The 18,914-nt window shown below is 53.3% G+C and overlaps 1 protein-coding gene across 1 annotated transcript; it reads right to left on the bottom strand.

The window, feature by feature from the left end:
- Nucleotides 1-7,535: 7,535 nt before the first annotated feature.
- Nucleotides 7,536-18,596, bottom strand: CX3CL1 (C-X3-C motif chemokine ligand 1). The gene is made up of 3 exons (XM_081118890.1): nt 18,451-18,596; nt 12,572-12,692; nt 7,536-10,720 (listed from the first exon to the last, which is right to left on the bottom strand). Exons 1-3 carry the CDS (start codon nt 18,518-18,520, stop codon nt 9,613-9,615), a joined length of 1,299 nt encoding a protein of 432 aa, XP_080975016.1. The 5' UTR covers nt 18,521-18,596; the 3' UTR covers nt 7,536-9,612.
- Between the last annotated feature and the right edge of the window lie 318 nt (nt 18,597-18,914).

Below are 18,914 nucleotides of genomic sequence, written 5' to 3'. Positions count from 1 at the left end.
GCCGTCCTTTCCGTCTAGAGCGTTCTTTCCCTAGGTACCTGCGTGACTCACTTTTGCACCTCCTTCAAATCTTTGCTTAAATGTCCCCTTTTAATAAAACCCACCCTATTTAAAATTGCAGCACCCCCACCTCTTCCTCCGCTCTAGTCTTTCTTTCTCTGCTGTAATAGCCAGAAACTGGGGTGCCATCCCTGCCACCCTTTACTGTATTTATTTATTGTGCCTGTTGTTCTCTGCTGTCTCCCACCTGCAGCTCCCCCACCATTCCCATGAGAATGTGACTCCATGGAGCAGAGGCCTTTGTCCCTTTTGTTCAGTGAAGTGTATTCCCTGGCACATGGCAGACCCTCCATACACGTGTGTTGAATTCAGTGAGTGGACAAACCTATGGCTGGTGTTGTTCCTGAAACCGGGTCCATAAACCCTTCTGACCGAGGCTCACTCTTACCCACGGACTTGTCTCTCTCATGCCTGGGCTTTCGGACTTCACCTGGGCTCCCTCTCCAGCCCTGTAAATCAGTTCCCTTTACCCGCTGCTAGAGTCCGGCTCTTTCCAGGGACCATTTGCTCGAGTTATTTCACAGGCAGATCTTTGGCCTCCCCATGGCACCGGGACAATTCAGGCTGCACTGCCAAGTGGCCAGTTCAAGGCTCACCCCTCAGGGTGCAATAACAGGCTCTTCCTTTAGAAGTCAGAAGTCTGCTGCAGCCTGCTGGGGGGATCCTTCCGGCCAAGGGGGACCCTCTGTGCTCCCAGGAAGCTGTTTTCAGCACCAGGGTCAGCACTAAGAGCCCAGCCCCGGAAAGGAGACTCTGGCACCCTTTCTAAGGAACCTGTGGATCTGGACCCTTTATCTATTTATTTATTTGAAATATTTTTATTGATTTTTAGAGAGGGGGGGAGATAGAGAAACATCAATTGGCTGCCTCCTGCACGCTACCTCCTGGGGACCAAGCCCACAGCCTGGGCATGTGCCTGACCAGAAATCAAACCAGCAACCTTTTGGCGCACTAGACAACACCCAACCCACTGAGCCACACTGACCAGGGCAGATCAGGCCCCTTTAAAAGGCTTGGGGGTCCCCCCACATTCCTGCCCAACCTCAGCCACTGCAAAAAAGCCAGCAGGGAAAGGGCCATCAGCATTTGGCGACTTGACATGTGACAAAGTCCTATCAAGATCATGGCTCCCCCAGAGTGGGGCTGAGGGTGCAGGGCTGCTTCTGAGCAGGGCTCAGACTAGGGAAGGATGGGCGCCCAGAAGCCACTCAGGTCCCCCACCCCATTCCCTTTCCAGAGAGCAGCGGGCGTCTCAGCAGCCTCTGGGCCCAGGGCCAGAGGGGCTGTGGCTTGTCCTTCCACATGCGGGGCCTTTCCCCTCAACCCCACTTGGCTTTTCACAGGGTCCTCCCTCCTGCCTGCCTTGCCTGGCTCTTTTAGCTTTCCCAACTCATTTCTTTTTTATTTTTAAGTGAAACTAAAACTATCTAATCTAGTTCCAAAAATGACTTGGTGTTTTTATTGGGATCACTTTGAATGTATAGACTTACTTAGGGAGCTGGTCGTCTTTCCCCTCCGTTTTCCATCTGCTCCTTGAAGTCTTTCTCACCCATCCGATCCCTCCTCCCCCAGCCAGCTCCTCCTCCTTCCTGCCTTCCTGGTAGGCTGAAAGCTGGGGATCGGGGGATCCGTTTCCTTGTCTCAGGTTGGGTTCATTAAGGGAGGTGGGTGTGGGGTAGGCACATGAGGACAGGGAAGGGGTGGAAGCCCGGCAAAGGTGTCACCTCAGGCCAAGTCCCAGGAGGGTAGCTTCCCCCTGACCACACGGGGGCGCCCGAGTTCAAGTTAAAAGTGAAGCAGCTGAAGGGAGTGGGTCTGGGGGTGGGGAGCACCAGCATTGTTCACCACATCATGTGCCCACCACCAGGTGAAGAGTAGATATTCCCGCCCCCTGAGGCCCCAGGTGCCTCCCCTAATCCACCCCTCTGTGGACTAATGGAAACCGAGTGGGGCATCCATTGGCCCCATGCATTTCTTCGTAGTTTACTAACGAATGTGTGCATGTCCTTAAACAATATTGCAGCAGTGCTTATGTATGGTTTTTAAGCCTTATATTAATATCATATTGCGTCTATACTTTCACATCCAGCCTGTTGAACTGAGAGTCATGTGTGTTGACAGGTATATTTCTTTCTTTTCACCATGGTGAGTTAGTCCATCCAATAAATATTTATTATATAATTACGATAATGTAATATATAACTATGTATAATGTAACTATACCACAATTTACAAAAAAAGAAAGAATGGGGTCTTTAGAATTGGACTGCCTGCTGGCTTAGTCACTAGCTATGTGATTTTGGGTAAAATCCTGAATTCTCTGTGTCTTGGGGCTTCCATCTGGAAAACAGAGCTTGTATTAGTAGGGCCTATCTTAGGGCTGAGACCGAAATTAATTGATGAAATTCATTCACAGTCTCACAGTGGTGTGTGACGGGAACAGGGAACCTCACAAGGAGGGGGTTCTGTCCCCAGGGCTGCTAGATTCCCTCTCTGCCTGCTCACTCCTCTGGGGATTTGGGGGACAGTCAGAGCCTTGACCCAGTCCAGGTTTCCCTGGGGGTCTTGGCTGGGCCTGGGGAGCAATTTCTTCACCAGGATGTGATGATGAAGGGTCAGAGGGGTTCAGGAATGACTTGGACATGTCTTTATAAATGGTTGCTTTTAGTCTCTGATATCTCTTTGAGGTAATTAAATATTTTTTCACCAGGAAATGCCTTGGAATCAGGTCCCCACATGGATGGGTGGGCTTTCCATATATTAGAAAGCCATATGGGACAGACACCAGGTCAGACCGGTGGCCTTTCCCCTCTTTGACTCCTTCCAGGACATGTGGTGGTCACAGGGGCACAAAGAGGAAAGAGAAATGCACATGCCTGCCCCACGCATCTTACAGAAGCACAGTGAAACAAGCAGGCATAGCCGTGTCACCTGAGGCTTGTGATAGGCACAGGTAGGGTGAGTCCCCATAGCAGGGAACCTTCATTAGGCTAAGAAGTCAGGGAAGACCTCCTGGAGGAAGCATCATAGAAGCTGATGAGTTGGAGTTGGCCAGGAGAACTGTAAAGGGAGAAGTTATTCCAACAGGGGAACAGCTAGTACAATGACTCAGAGGTGCAAGAGAGATTGACTTGGAGATATAAGAAAATGTGTGGCCAAAGGTGTTGGGGAGGAGAGGGGTGAGAATGGGGGAACCAGCATCCCGAGAAACAAGACTGGAGCCAGTGGAGCAATTGAAATCCTCCAGGAAAACAAAGACACAGGAAGTGCACATGTCAGCTTCTAGACCTGTGCAAAAATGCCAGATTCCTGTGCCAACAGGCCCAGATTACCCTGATCAGGCTTCTGGGTTTAGGAGGTAAATGAAAGACTGATTGATGCAGATCACCTGGCAAACAGCTGGCAAATAGCTCAGTACTATTAATATTTCCCCCCATTTACCTCCTTGAATGCTAAAGTGAGCAGCAGCATATCTGAGCCATTAGAACACCCGAACGCCAATGTATTTCAGAGAAACTACAAAATATCTCTTCTTTCCAATTCCATGCAGTGAGAATTCCGAATAAACCCATAGGCAGCTAGCCAAGCTGAGACTGACCTTTATTCTGTCTGCAAAGAGAGCAAATGAAGAGGGCCAAGCTGCATACTGAAAAGACTGTTTATCCCAGTTAATTAATGTTTCCAAGCCTATAACAGTATCATGCAGGCTCTTACAAATCATTCCTACGGAGTGCAAGAAACAATGTATTTTTTCTTCCTGATTGTTCTATCAGTCAGGCTAAGCAAGATTACGCTGCAATAACAACTAACTCAGAATCTCAGTGGCTTAAAACCACAAAGCTTTGTTGCTTTCACAGAGATCAGCTGGGGCTCTTTCTGGCTGGAGGTACTGAGTCATGTTCACTCTGGGACTCAATGATGCCATCGTTTTCTGCCATGTGGCCAGGGGCTGGGTGAGAGGGCCTAAGAGTTTTCTTACCAGCAATTAAATGTTTGAATCTTGTGACACATGTCATTTCCACTCTCAGTGCACTGGCCAGCCTGGTTGCTAGGCCCCCATGCACCCCAAGGGAGCAGGAAGAGCACCCTTCTTATGTACCCAGAGGGCAACAAGCCAGAAACTCTCAGGGAGCCTGACTGACTAGCACAGTCTCCAAGGACTTGAAAACCAATCAACTTTCCTTTCTGTCCAAGTCTAAGATTCAGACGTCTTGCTAGTTTGCTTTAATTAACTGGGATTCATGAGTTTGGGCCTTGCCAAGTCCAAAAGCAACTTAGAAGAGAAAAGTCACGTCAACTTGAACAGCATCTATTAGCTTAGGGGGGAAATGTACAAATTATTCTTATCAGCTTGATGACACTATGACATTTTTTCACCCTAATTTACTGAAAACGAAGACGACTGCATTTCTTTATAGAAATCGTATAATTTTATAATCTTGTTTGGGTATCAATAACAAAAGCCAATGGGAATAGAATGTTTCAAACCTTCTGGAAGCATCTATTGCATAATCAAAGGCTCTGCTTACCCAGAGCTCGCTATGGACAGGCCATTTTCCTAAGTGTTTAGCAAGTATTGTCTTATGACGTTTTCACCCACAAGGTGAGTTGTTATTATTCCCACTCTACAGAGGAGAAAACTGAGGCCTAGAGAGGTTAAACAACTTGCCCAAAGTCACCCAGCCAGAAAGCCCCATGTTATATTCCACTCCTGTTGGCTAAAAAGCAAGGTGCTTGCTACAAATAAATCTAGTCTGTCCTCTGGGGGCAACAGATCCCTTGAAGGTAAGAGCGGGGGTCTCTCTTCCTAAATAGGCACCACTCTGAAATTCTCCTGGGCTCAGAGGCACCACCCCCACCCCCAGTTGGTGAGATAAAACTATCTCACATGGGCACGGCTGCTGAAGTTGGCAGTCGGCTAAGAAAAGCCAGCCCGGCACCAAGAAAGCACGTGACTGAGCAGAAACAAATGAAGTCACGGGTGATCTTCATTCGCACACCCAAGAACAGAGCTTGTGCGTACACATACATACACACTCACAAGCTCACATTGTGTCTCCCAGCGAATATTATCCAGCTTCAGGCTGGGAATTCCCAGCCATTCATTTTTTTGTTTTTTTAACCTGGCCCCACCCTTTCTGAGGAATGTACAGAGAACACAGGGTGGGGGAGCTGGGCAAAGGGCAGAAAATGAGAAGACTGTAGGCAGCTACTACTCAAAGGCCTCTGCAAGCCTTGGGCAGGTGAGAGTGGGGTGACCTGCTGCAAGGGGCTCTAAAACTTTGGCTAGGCACCAAACCCCCTAATTTGGAGGGCAGTGCAGGGTGGAGGCAGGGAGAGAGGAGAGGGAAAAGGCAGGGAAGGGGGCAATGGCTTGAAGGTGCAGATTCCCAGCCTGCTCACCCTGGAGCCCGAATTCAGTAGGTCTGAAATGGGACTCAGGGTTCTGTACTTTTAAGAATCTGTGGCTCACACTCTCAGAAAGAGTGGTTAAGATTATAGTTCTGGAGAAAGACTTTGGGTCAATTGTCACGGGAGCAAGGCCTGCCTTGTCTTTCCCCCATTGCTAGTGGGAGTGGGGTTTTGGGGTACAGCTGGAATAAGCATTTCCAGAGGCCCCCACGGGATGATGAGATGTAGTAAAAAGCTTTCTTTCTGTGCAATTACACCCCTCGGTTTCCAAAGCCCCAATTTCCCTTAATCCAGTCATAGAAGTGTAGCTGGGGTTTCAGCAAAGATGGAAGCAAAGCCAGTGTCCAGAGTGTCCTTTCCATGTTGGAGACGGGTCCAATACAGCATCAGGCTAGTTGTAATCCATTAGTACATTGTGTGTGGGTCCACATGGCCGTGGGCCACATGGGCAAATGCAGGGAAGCAAGAGCCAAAGGGCCCCACAAGCCCAGAGTCACACGAGTCCCAAGGGAGCCAAGAGCACAAGAGAGCGAACCCATTTGTTCAGGAGGTTAAGTATCCCAAATCTTTAAGGGCTTGCAGCGGCCATGCTCATTCTGGCAATGACCTCTGTTCCCAGGTGTGACTGACAGCAAACACCTTCCCCATGTCACCCCAACTTTACTGGGCATGCGCCTATCTTCCCTTTGTCCGGTCCCCTTCCCCCAGTGTTTTGCTGGGAACATGCCTATAATGTCTGGCCTTCCCTTTACTCCTTTCCTATTATTAATAACTAGCTAATTACAATGGTATCAATATCCTAGCTTGGCTGCTTATAGGCTGTGTGTCCTTTGGGCCACTCAAATCCTTTGAGAGCTTTTCTTTATGACCCTTGGACATAAAGAATCTGGCACATGGTACGCAGGAAACAAACAATGGCGATTACTACTAATTTATCATCATCATCATTGTCTCGGAGTCCTGATAGTTGTAGCAAAAACTTCAGAGGCCCCCTGGAGATCAGGTCAGTTCAAGTTTAGCTGAAACTGGAAAAGAAAATAAAACACAATCACGCTGGGATCCCTGGGGAACTGATTCACATCCACCCTCTTCCTGAGCAAGAGGATTTGACAGGGACAAATATTTTTATTTCATAGCCTCTGTTTTATGCTGCTGGAAGGTGCTGGGGAGAGGTTGCGGGGGCTGGAACCCGGCCTTGGGCAGAGCTCCTTCCTGGGGGTGGGAATGAGCAAAAGTGTGTGTGGGGGGGTGTCTTTGGGGTGGAGGGGATAGTAGAGACCTGGGGTCTCGTCCTGGCCTGTCGCATCTCAAGGGGCAGCTGCTGTTCAGGCTCTGCCCACCGTCACCCAGGGTGGGGGAACAGACTCCTGAATCGCCCAAGAGAAAAGTACGTTTAAGTGTGTAATTTCCTGTTTGTTGCCTCTAACTTTTAAAAACATCCCATAGACATAGGATCTAAGATGCCATCGATTGTAAGACATTCTGATATTTAATGAGCTAATAGAGAACTGCTCATTAAACTATGACAAGCCATTGATCGGAAGACTAATCTTAATTCCACAGATGTCACAATGTGAAAAAATGTGCATCTTAGAACTCATGAAATACTGTCTATCAAGAGGCTGGAGTCTGCCTGGGGCACCTCGTGCAGTTCTCAACATACACAGCAGTTCATGGCAGCTCTTAGGACACCGCCCCAAGTCACCAGAGGCTCAGTAGGAGTGTGGCAGTGTGGCAGGGGGCTGCCTCACGAGGGATTCTGATTCCTGCCAGGGATGGGAGCCACCAGAAGAGGCCTCACACCTGCATTTATACAGGTGCAGACAGGCGAAGGTCAGAGTCACACAGCTGGGCAGAGCAGAGCCAGGCCAGGGGCTCAACCCTCCTCTCCCCTGTCCCCAGGGCCCCTTCCCCTGCTCACTGTAAAAGTACCTGCGACTCTGCCCCAAGGGGACTGGAGACAGAAGTCTCCAGGGCTGACCCACGGAGTCTTGTCCCCTCCCTCTTCCATCCCTCCTGAGGCTCCAAGCCCCCCACCTCCTAGAAAAAAAGCACTTTTATTTGATTCACAAGACTTTTCCATTTTATTAGTAAAATACAAAATGGCACATACATTGGTGATAGGGTTGGAAAAGCAAAGGGATCAACCAAGTTCTTCTAAAGTCCTCCCCAAACTGGCCTTGTCCATGTCCTGCTGGGGGAACTAACGGAGTCCATGGAAAGGAGACCAGCTGCCCCGGCTGCTTTCTGACCAAGGAGGGGAGCCCCATCATGGATGCCCAACCCTTGAAGGCTCCCAGCCGGGAAGAGCACAAAAAAGTGCGTTCAGACCTGCTCTCCCCCTCAAAGTGCTCTCCACTCAAGCTAGACCCAAACAGGGGGCACCATGCCCAAACAGGGGGTACAGGAGGGCCCGGTCCTCTGTGGACCAGAGCTGTGCTTGCTTCCTGAGCATCCATCCTAAAGGAATGTCATCTCTGCCTGGAGGGAGCCAGCCCATAGGAGGTTTCTCAGGTGGAGGGCAAAGGGTCACCCTTAGGGACAATCAGAGGGAGGTAGGGAGCTGCCACCAGCGACTCTGAGGGGTGAGGCCTGCAGGTCCAGCTCTGGCTGTGGGGTGCTGGCCAGTCAGTCAGCCTCCAGCCTCACCCAGGCCTGCCTGAGTCATTGGCCAAAAGGGGCCCCTTGACTTCACACCCACGACTTCCCTTCCCCTACAGGGCAGAGCTCCTTTCAGAAATAAACACGGGACCTCAGGTATCAGCAGCGGAGTCAAGCCCATGGAAAAAGTCATGGACATTCCCGGCCCTGCCTGCGGCGGGGGCAAAGGGGAGCGGGGGAGACAGCGTGCAGCGAATGGTGTTCCCTGGGAGCCGGAGAGGTGGATGGGGAACCCGGGCTGCAAGGAGAGAGACCAAATGCTGGACCCAAGTCCCTAACACAGAGTGTGACTGCTCCCTGCAGTTTCTCGGTGGGTCTTTCTGTGGAGTGCCTTCCCAGGAGACTGCAGGCCTCCTTCTTCAGCCTGTCACATGTCACCAGGGCTGCCTTTATCCCTATAAGCCTGGTGGACACAGAGGGGGCTGTTTTCAAAGTCAGAAAGGGGCCTTTAAAACTGGTCTCTGCTCCACAAGTACCGCAGCCCAGCCCCCACTCTGGGGACCCAGGGAGCTGACTCCTTCCAACAGGGTGGGAATGGGCTGCCAGGCCCCGGGGATCACAGGGCCCACGGCTGTGCCAGTCTCGCTGATTGGCAGAGACTGGCTGAGGTGCTCTGCTGCACCCAGGGCCTGGGGAAAGGGGTTTCTGGACCACTTAGGGGTGCCTGTCAGGGTACAGGTTACTCCACATATTCGCTGTCCCTTTTTCCTTTCACAGAGTGGAAGCCAGAGGGACGGGTGCTTTAGCAGGTTGATGGTGGACCTGGGACTAGAACCCCAGGCCTCACGTTCAGAGTCAGTGTTCCTTCACCCTTCACTTCACAGCACAGACCAAGGAGGGAAAACCACCAAAACCACTGGGCCGCTTCGTCTCCCCTTCCCATGGCGCCGAGCTGAGGGCACAGCCTTGGCTGAGAGCCGCGCCAGCAAGCCCCACACCCGCCTCATGCAAGAACAGACAGGGCCCGGCTAGGGCGTGGGTTCTGTACAGGGGACCGGGGAGAGAGCACCGCAGGTGGCCAGGGTGACTGGCGACTGCAGCGGGACCAAAAGACAGAATGAGGTTGGAGGGAGTGGGCAGAAGGGCCTGGCCCAGGGCTCATTTGTGAGAGGGATGACTGAGGTACCTACACAGGGACATGGACCAGAGGGGCTGAGCATTCAATAAATAAATGTTCGTTGGGCTTGGGAGGATGTCAAAGGGGACCTCTAACCAGCCAGCAGCAGAGGAGAGTTTTCTGATTTGGGGGCGTTGGCATGAGTTGCACAGGTCACCCCCTCTGCCCCCAGGAGGTCAGGGATGTTCAAGGGGCCCTCCCAGGGTCTGCCCAGGAGCTGGGGCAGACCCGCCTGGAGGAGTCTGCCTCCCTGCTTCCATCATCCCAGCTCGGGCCAGGCCCTTGGGTGAGGGTAGGAGTGAGGATGGGGGACCCCTGGTAGCTGTTTGAGTTGAACATCTGGACACAGGCAGGAGGGCAGTTCACACTGGCACCAGGACATACGAGTTACTGCCACAGCTCCGGGGGACGTAGCGAAGCCCTTCTATGATGTCCCCCGCTGTGTTGCGGGGACAGCCCTGCAGGCTTTGATAGGCAAATATGGCCACCCCCAGGCCAAAGAGAAGGCCGAGGAAGGCCAACAGCCCCACCGCCTGCCTCCGGGTACCCTCCTGCAAGTCAGGGACCAGAGGGATGGAGGAGTCCAGCCTCTTGGGGTCGTCAACCTTGGAGGTCCAGCTGCCTGAGATCATTGGCTCCCTGCTGGGGGCCCCTTCAGAGGACACAGGGACCATGGAGACATGGGGCACGCTGCCAGGCCCCATGAAAGCATCTGTGTTAGCTGAAATGGGACCCACCTCCCTAGTCCCTAGAGAGTTCTTCAGCATGGAGTCCACAGAATACTGGCTGTGGGTCCACAGAATACTGGCTGTGTGCGAAATGGTGGCGGCCTGCGTGGAGGGGTCCTGGGTGGGGAGGGTCTGGGTGGAGGGGGTCTGGGTGGAGGGGGCCTGGGTGGGGAGGGTCTGGGTGGAGGGGGCCTGCGTGGAGGGAGCCTGAGTGGAGGGGGCCTGGGTGGGGAGGGTCTGGGTGGAGGGGGTCTGGGTGGAGGGGGCCTGCGTGGAGGGAGCCTGCGTGGGGGAGGCCTGGGTGGGGGAGGCCTGGGTGGGGAGGGTCTGGGTGGAGGGGGCCTGGGTGGAGGGGGCCTGGGTAGAGGTGGGCTGGGTAGAGGGGTTCTGGGTGGGGAGGGCCTGGGTGGAGGGGGTCTGGGTGGAGGTGGCTTCAGAGGACTTTCCCTCAGTCCGGAGCTCCGACCAAGGTTGGTAAGCAGAAGAACTCTGCCAGGATGTGGAGGTGGTGACAGCAGAGGTGTTGAAAAGCTCAGTTCTCTCGGGCCCAGCTGAAGGCCCTCCATCTGGAGCCTTGGAAGCAGTGGGGGACCTGGCCCCCCAGGAGCCAGCAGTGGTGTCGCTGAGCTGCTTCTGAAATACACCAGGAGGAGGAGCCTTGCTGTCGAGATTCTCCATGGCTTTCTGGACCCATTCCAACATTGGGTCAGCACAGAAGGTTCTGTTCTTGATGGTCGTCAAGCTAAAGGAAGGAAGACAGGGACCTAGTGATGCCCAGATGCCATATGGAGTAGGGGTACCACTCCGATGCTCTGCAGGTGAGCAGACCCAGCTGGAAATCTTGCCCCCACCACTCACTATCTGTGAGCTCAGCTGGGCTAATGCGACCTCTGGAACATCTGTGTCCTCACCTGAGGAGTGGAGACAAGATACCTACTTTCTGTAGGGTGACCAACTGTCCCAAAACAACTGGGACTGAGGGGGTTCTCGAGATGCTGGCCTTTTCGTGCAAGTCTCGGCAAACCGGGACAAGTTGGTCACCCTGCTTCTGTATTATTGTAGAAAACAAAACTCATGATGTAAAGCACCTGGCTCAGAGCAGGAGGTCAGTAATAGCTTAAAATAATGATCTTAATAATATTGTTGCCATTAAGGCAAGGGCTCTGGGCTGCGAATCTTGAAAGGGAGGAGAGGTCACAGGTGTTTTCTGCCACTAGGAGTGTGACTGGCAAGCTCCACAGTGGGACCTCCTCACTCTGGAAAGGATCCAATGTCATAAGGTCACCTTCCTCCTCTCCTTCAGTTACAGGCTGCCCTCTGGACCGCTACCCTTTTCTCCTCAAGTGTGTCCTTGGGTTGAAAGGACACCTAGGGAGCTACAGTCATGTATATGGTGGCCTCACTGGGACCCCGAGTACCACCCAAATCTTGAGCTGTCTCTGAAGCTGTGTGTGGCTGGCTCACTGCTCAGAGCTGACTGGGGCCCTTGCTCCAGGCCACGGCCTCTGCGGGGTATTTCGCCTGTTTAAACCTCTCACTCCTCCTGCAAGGCTGCTACCACGCTCATCCCTATTTTGCAGATGAGAAAATCAAGGCTCGAAGAAGTCACATAAACGCTCCCGGCTCCAGTACGCTGGGAGCCACAGCAGTTCAGGACGCAAGAGGGATCCAGGAGGCCCCACAGGCGCCAATGAGGCCCCAGGGCTGAGGTCCCCTCCCTGGTGCTTCCCACTTCCCCTAGAAAACAGAAGCAAATATGTGGGCGAGCCCAGGGGAAGCAAGTCTGGTCAGGGAGCAGAGGTGGTGGGCAGGAGCACACTGGGCCCTTCTGAAGCAACTGCACAGGCGATGGGATGGTGCAAAGGCCCACTGGCCGCTCCTCGCTGCCAGGCCGCTCGGTCTGGCTGTGCTGCTGTAGGGCCCAGAGGTCAGTCCTGGAGAAAGGCCTCCGGGCTGGACAATTGGGCAGTACCCAAGAGGGACCCCAGAGGAGGAAGCAACCAAGATGGCCAGGGGTCCCCAACAGTTGTGGGGGACCCGGCTCGGCTGGACTCTGGCCCAAAGTGTCATGGAAATCCCGTTGCCTTGTCTGTCAAATGGAGATGCTTATCTCCGCCTCTCTGATTGCCAGCAGCTCCAGGTCACCCTCCCAAACACATTATCTCCTTTCGCCCTCCCAACTACTCATTTTACAGAGGGCAAGCAATGCGACCAGGGCCGCCCAGCCTGCGAGTGGCCAAGCTGGGACTTGCACCACATCTGTTGGACTCTGGAGCCTGCACTTTGCGACTGCCACGCTTTACCTCCCCACAAAACCCAGCAGGCTGCAGAGCCGCAGAGCTCTCTTTGGTCCAGGAGAAGTGACCCTCCTCGGTGGCTGCTCCAGGCCATGCAGGAAGCTGCTCCCCACCTTGCATATGGCATAAATGTCAAAGGTCAACAGGGGGCCAGCAGGCCAGAAGCTGGAGAGCATTTGCTGAGGCCCTTGGCTAGGAACCCGGGTGGGGGTGCGAGGATGTGGACATGCATTGGGGGGGTCTAGGGCCAGCCCCAGGGCCTGACAGGGGTGCGGAGGCGGAGAGGCAGTACCTACATGATGGCCGGTTTTTCGCAAGATGCTTCATTTCGTCGATAGCTGGTTAGAAGATTCACAGGGATCTTCGAGGTCATTTTGTTGCATATGACGCTGCATTTGTTCACACCATGTTGCTGTCCTGAGCCCACAGAGGCCCCAGGTCAGCAGGACTGTCCAGGGGCATCTGGCTTCCCAGCCCCATGACAGTTTGTTCCAGCCACACCACCCAAGAACCAGTGCCCTGCACACCCGGCCTTCAAGGCCCTTGACTCAGCCTCCCTCCCTGCCCCTCTCGCGTCCCATCCCTGGCCAAACCTCTCTATGCCTCAGTTTCCCCACCTGTAAAGTAGAGATAACGTTAGTATCTACGTCACAGGGGTATTGTAAGTATTGATCATGAAAATGAATTTTTATTTATAAAGCTCTTATTGCCTGGCACGTAGTAAGTGTTTAATTTTAAGAATTAAGTTGCTATAGTTGGTGTGTTGTAAACAGAGGGGATGAGTCTGAGAGACACAGGGATCTGCTGAGGTCACACAGCCAGCAAGTGACAAAACAGGCACTCCCACCAGTCCTGGCTCCCATCATGCTTCTGGGCCTGTGGTGCTGCCCATCACCCCCTCTTGCTGCCTTTACCCCAGTAAGTCACCTGCTCAACTATCATCCGCTCCCCCACATACACATCCTATCCTATATACACAGACACACAAACACAAAAAGGCATGTATTCAACCAGGCACATGTAGCAGATAATATAATAAAAATGTTCCAATGTGTAAGTACAACCACCTTCTAAGAACAGTGCAGGTGGGGAGTCTGCTGAGCAGACCATCCTTCGTTCTGTCATTAAGAGTTAGGATGAGTTTGGGAGAAGCAGCTGAGCGGAACTAATCGAACCGGCCATTTGGAGACCCCAGGGTAAGCTGGGGGAGCCGGAGGAAGGAAGTGCATGGGGTGGGCGCAGAGTGAGGGGCAGGGGTCTGCAGATGGCTGGCTACCACATGGAGGCAGAGAGAAACGCCAGCACAGCATGAGGGTGACTCCACAGGCACTTGAGAACCCAAATATTTTATATAAAACATTTGAAGTGCTTTGCATTGCATTCCCCCCTCCCTCTCCCCCTAAAATCTTCAGTAAAGTTTCCTCTGCTTGGTGTAAGCTGGGCAGGGTATGTAAAAAATGAGGAAGAGACTGTTTCAGTTCTGGGTCAAGGTCATATTGCAGCAGAAGCAAGACCCTCGAAGGTTCTGCAAAAATCCAAAGGCCAGGACTTCCACGGCAGTGGAGTAGAGAGCACATTGATCTTGCCTAGCTCTGCAGCGCCTTAGAGGCCCCAGCTGGGCTCCACCAAAGCACACACTGCTCATGCAGTTACAGGTATATGGACATGCCAACATGCACTGGGGTGTGGATGGTGGGGGGAGCTCCCAGCAGCTGCTCCCTGAGTCATGGGCTGCCTTTCTCTCTTAGGAAACTCCCTTGCTGCCTTGCCTCCCTCTTCCTCCCCAGGCAGCACCTTGGAATCACTCACTTGCCGCTGCCCCAGGCCCTGTTGAGTAGAGGCAGGAAGCAGCTCCCTGAAATGGGCTGGCAGGTGTCTTCCTGGGGAAAGCCCCAGAGAAAAGGTGTCCCTGGGTGACCCGGAACCGGGGGCAGCTGCCCAGTGGGAAGGAGGGATAAACTAGGTAAAGTCAGTTTGCTCTCTGGACTCAACTTCCCAGGGTGTTTGAGAAGGCCACTGCCCACCTCTGGGGCTTTAAAGAGCCACAGAGGCAGCCTGTTTCCAAAGTCCCCACCCTCTACCATGGTGCCTGAAGGCCCTTGGCTGGATTCTGTTCTTGGTCCTGCCCAGAGAAGATTGTATAACTAACCCAGGGAGAATTTTCATCTTGGAACTGAAATTTTCTTTCCTGTAGAAGAAGATAATGCCTCCATCCATCCAGTCATTTATTATTTGTCACATGAGTTTCAGGAGGGCAGGGATTTGTCTGTCTTTGTGTCATAATGTTTTCCAGCACAAGGTGGATACTCAATAAATATTCACTAAATGAAATAATGTCTCAGTCTACTTATCTCACCACCCACCTACCCGTCCATCCATCCATCCATCTGCCCCCTCTTGTCAATCTTCTACCCATTCCATATCCACACACGTCTACCTCCCACCCATCCCTACTCACCCCCACCCATCCATCTACCCATCCTCCCCTCACCCCCTCCACCCGTCCACCTGCAACTCATCCTCCACCTCCTCTCATTTATCCATCCATCTGTCCCTCACCGGCCCACCCAACCGTCCTTCGCACATTCACCCTTCCTCCCTTCCTCCCTTCCTCCCTTCCTCCCTTCCTCCCTTCCTCCCTTCCTCCCTTCCTCCCTTCCTTCCTTCCTGTCCTGATTCAGTCAACACTCATTTGAATTACTTTGAATATCTATAAAGACCCAGGCCCTCTTGTCCTTAACCCTGAACTCTTGCTCCCACAGGTGCTGGTGCTGAACTTGGAGAGATAACCTCAATCCCAACAAATGCTACTGGGCCGCTGTGTTTACTCAGTCCACCAACAAATGCTAACCGTCTGTCTGGCCAGGAATAGTGGGATGAACAAGGCCAGTCTCTGCCTTCAGGAGGATCCCAGCCTAACAGCCAGCTCAAACACACCCACAGAGTATCAGAGCATTTCTTACTGGAGCACCTACTACGCGTTAGAGCCTGTGCTCAGCACACACAAATCTGCTCTCATTAATTCTCAGCATCCCTGCAGAGGGAGCATTGTTATCCCCATTTTACAGATGCAGAAGCTGAGAATCAGAGAGGTTAAAGGTCATGCCCAAGGCCACACAGCTGCTCAGTGGCAGATCTGGTTGTCCTCCCAGGCCTTAGACATCCCACTTTTCCAGGCTGCCTTAAACGCCAGGTAGAAACACATGTTTCTAAACACACGTTTCAAAACATATCCCAACTATGCTGGGGTTTACATGAGGGAGAGGCCACTTCCTCCTGCAAGCGATCAGGGAAGCTTCTTGGAGGAGGTGCTATTAAGACACGAAGAAGCAGGAATGTTCTGGGTCTCTGAGTGAGGTGATAGAGGGCTTGAGCCAATGCTAGGTGTGTGTCCTGGTTGAGTCACTTGGGCTTTCTGAGCCTCGATTCCCTTACCTGTCACATGGGCATGATAATACCTGCTTCACAGGGTGGTTGTGAGACTAAAGGTTTTTCAATATCTGGACCCTTAGAGCAGGGTTTCCTCAATAGCAAACACCATTGATATTTTAGACCAGATAGTTCTTTTCATAGGGGCTGTCCTGTGTCCTGTGGAACGCTGGGCAGCATCCCTGGCCTCTACCCTCTCGGTGCCTGAGCAACCCCCCCAACCGGAAATGGTGGGACAGCCCAGCCGGTGTGGCTCAGTGGTTGAGCATGGCCCCCTGCACCAAGAAGTCACCTGTTCGATTCCTGGTCAGGGCAAAGGCCCAGGTTTCAGGCTCAATCCCTAGTAGGGGGCATACAGGAGGCAGCAAGCAGGTTGATGTTTCTCTCTCATCCATGTTTCTATCTCTCCCTCTCCCTTCTTCTCTCTCTAAAAAAATCAATAAAAAAATATTAAAAATATCTTTTAAAAATGGTGGGACATTTGTAACAACCAAAAATATCTCTGGAAATTGTGAAACATTCCCTGGGGGTCAAAGCTTCCACTGAGGGCCACTGCCCTGGAGATATCCAAGTGGCCCTCCCTGGGCTCCCTCAATGCCCCCTTCTCAGGGGGCTTCCCTGACCCCTTACTTAAAATTTCAACACTTTCCCACCCCCGTCTTTTAAATTACAGCATTTTTCCCCTCTAACGGATCAAGTTGTTTACTATTTATTTTGTGTTTTGTCTGCCTTCACCTATTGATGTTCACACCCCAAGAGCTGGGATCTTGGGCAGTTTTATTCATTGATCTGGTCTCAGCACCAAGAACAGTGCCTCACACATAAGTGCCCAATAAATGTATGTTGAATGAATCAGCAAAATGCACACAGAAGCACTTTGTGACATAGAAAATCTTCACCAATGGAGAGATAGAGGCATTTCTATTTAAATTCCACAAGGGCCTGGACCTGACACCCTGGATTTACCCTCCCCTGCCCTCCCCATCCACCGCCACCGCTAAGCAGGGGCGCAGATGACAGCAGCTTAAAGCAGGTTTTTTATCTTCTTTCATGCCCAGGCTTGAGTGGGAGTGAATGCGTCAGTGCTTGGGGAGGAAAATGCTCTCTCTGACTGTATCTGCAGGTTTGTTATATAAAAGAGAGGAGCCTCCTGCCTGATACAGCCCCACAAAGCCACATTTGGGAATTGACGTAGCTGTCTTGCACCAGCCGAGCAGCAGCCATGAAACCCCCAAACCCCCTTCAGGGCCTCTCTGGCTTGTGGACCACCTTCTAGTCCTGCAGGGGCTCCCAGGGGGTCACTTAGAGCCACAAATGTCAGCATGGGCAAGGACCTCCAGGGTGGGCCTGGCTGAATGCTCATCTTTACAGGAGGAGAAACAGAGGCTCAGAAAGGTTGAAATACTGCAAGTATCTCCCAGAAAAGTCAGTGACCAAGATTAGGACAGGAACCTGATGGTCCTGAAGCCCCAGGCTGCTAGATAGGGCATCTAGGGTCCCCTCAGAGGCTCTTCTGCACCCTAGCTAGGAGCCCCCACTGCCATCCCAGGCTAAGTATAAATAATCTTCCCCTCCTCCCACTTCCAAAACTCCTCTTAGGCATTGGAGCCTCATGGCACAGAAGACAAGAGCTCCATCTAAAGGTGCAGTAGCTGGGACCGGAGAAGGCAAAGCATCTCCATCAGACCCCCATCTCCCAGGGCTCGCTACCCCTAAATACCTCGGGCCTCAGGAAGCAGGAAACCAGCAACACTTGGCCTCCGCCACCTCTGCCACCTTCACCCACATGCTCCCTGTCCCACTGGTGGGTTTTCCACACACAGAGGGACTCGGGGAGACAGTTTGCTCCATGGAGGTGTTCCGGAAGCTGGAGACTGGTTCTCAGGCTCCCAGACTCACTGTGTGCCCTAAGGCAGGCTGCCACCCTCTCTGAGCTTCAACCTGCCAGACAGTCTGGGTACTCTCTGAGGCTGGGGCTGACTCAGATGGTTGTCAGTGGCTGTGTGGCCCACAGAGGTGGTGAGCACACATCCACGCTTCCTCCTGCATCCACCCTCTCCTGCCCTACTTGCTGGCTCTGCATCCTCAGGCCAGTTTCTAAACCCCTTTGGGGCTCTATCTTCCCCATGGCAGGCGGGATGGGTACAGCATGCCCTACCAGGTCCCAGGCTCCAGGAAGCAAGTGACTGGGGGTGTGAACATTTTCTAAGCTATGCTTGAAGGAGGAAGACAAAGGCAGGGAGCTTAGGGCTACAGACCAGAGCCACAGAGATGAGCCCACTCCATGAGCCGCAGTGACCTTGACCTCCACTGGTCCTGGGACCTCTACCCCTGGGGTGGCCTTGAAATCAGGCCAGAAGAAAGTCCCAACTGTGGCCTAGCCAGGCTGAGACTCAGGAGTCGGGACTTCAGGTTACATATTAACCCTGAGTACCACCAAGGCTCCAACCTAGCAGGAGCCACCCCTGCTGCTTCCAGCCCCCACCCTCCTGAACCCCACCTGGCACCCTTGTGCCGCCCACACCACCTCCCTGAGCCCTATGCAACAGCAGCCTCGCTCATTAAGCCAAATCCTTCCTTCCAGAGGGGCAGCCCTGCATCCCCCCGTGGCACTTTCCTCAGGAGGGGGCTGCCGCAGACCTCAGCCTGACCCAGGAAGGGTCTGGTGCTCTGACGTCAGGCCTGAGAGGCAGAAGTGGGGTTGGGGGCTCCCCCACCGTCCCCATGCCCCTTCAACCTCACTCACCCGCTAGCAGCATGGTTAGGTGGCAGAGGGCAGCCAAGCCGAGCAGCCGGGAGAGCAGATGAGAAGCCATAGCTGAGGGCGGGCGGGGGTCCGGGGGGATCCAGGTAGGGCGAGGGCCCGGCCTCGGCCTGGCCAGCAGTCGCCGCGTCTCCAGTAACAGCGCTGTCAGCCGGGTTTTATTGCGTTCGCGGTGCCCAGCCTCCGCAGTCTCCGCCCTCTAGCCCCCTGCAGGCAGACGGGGAGGAGTGTGGCAGGGAGCCAGATTCCTTGGGATGTTGCCAGGGAGCTAAGGAACCCAGAGGAGGCCCTCAGCCTGGGGATAGCGGGCTACTGCTCCCACGGCTCCTCAAACCGGAACCTGCCATGGAGGCTGGACCAGGACTGCCAGGGTTCAAAGGGCCGCATCTCTTTCCATATGCCTGGTCACCTCCCTCCTGGGAGCTGGCACTTGCCCTTTGGCCGGG

The sequence above is a fragment of the Miniopterus schreibersii genome (genome assembly GCF_964146895.1).
Source record: "Miniopterus schreibersii genome assembly, chromosome: 18".
NCBI classification, from domain to species: domain Eukaryota; kingdom Metazoa; phylum Chordata; class Mammalia; order Chiroptera; family Miniopteridae; genus Miniopterus; species Miniopterus schreibersii.
This window is presented reverse-complemented; position numbering and strand designations above follow the sequence as displayed.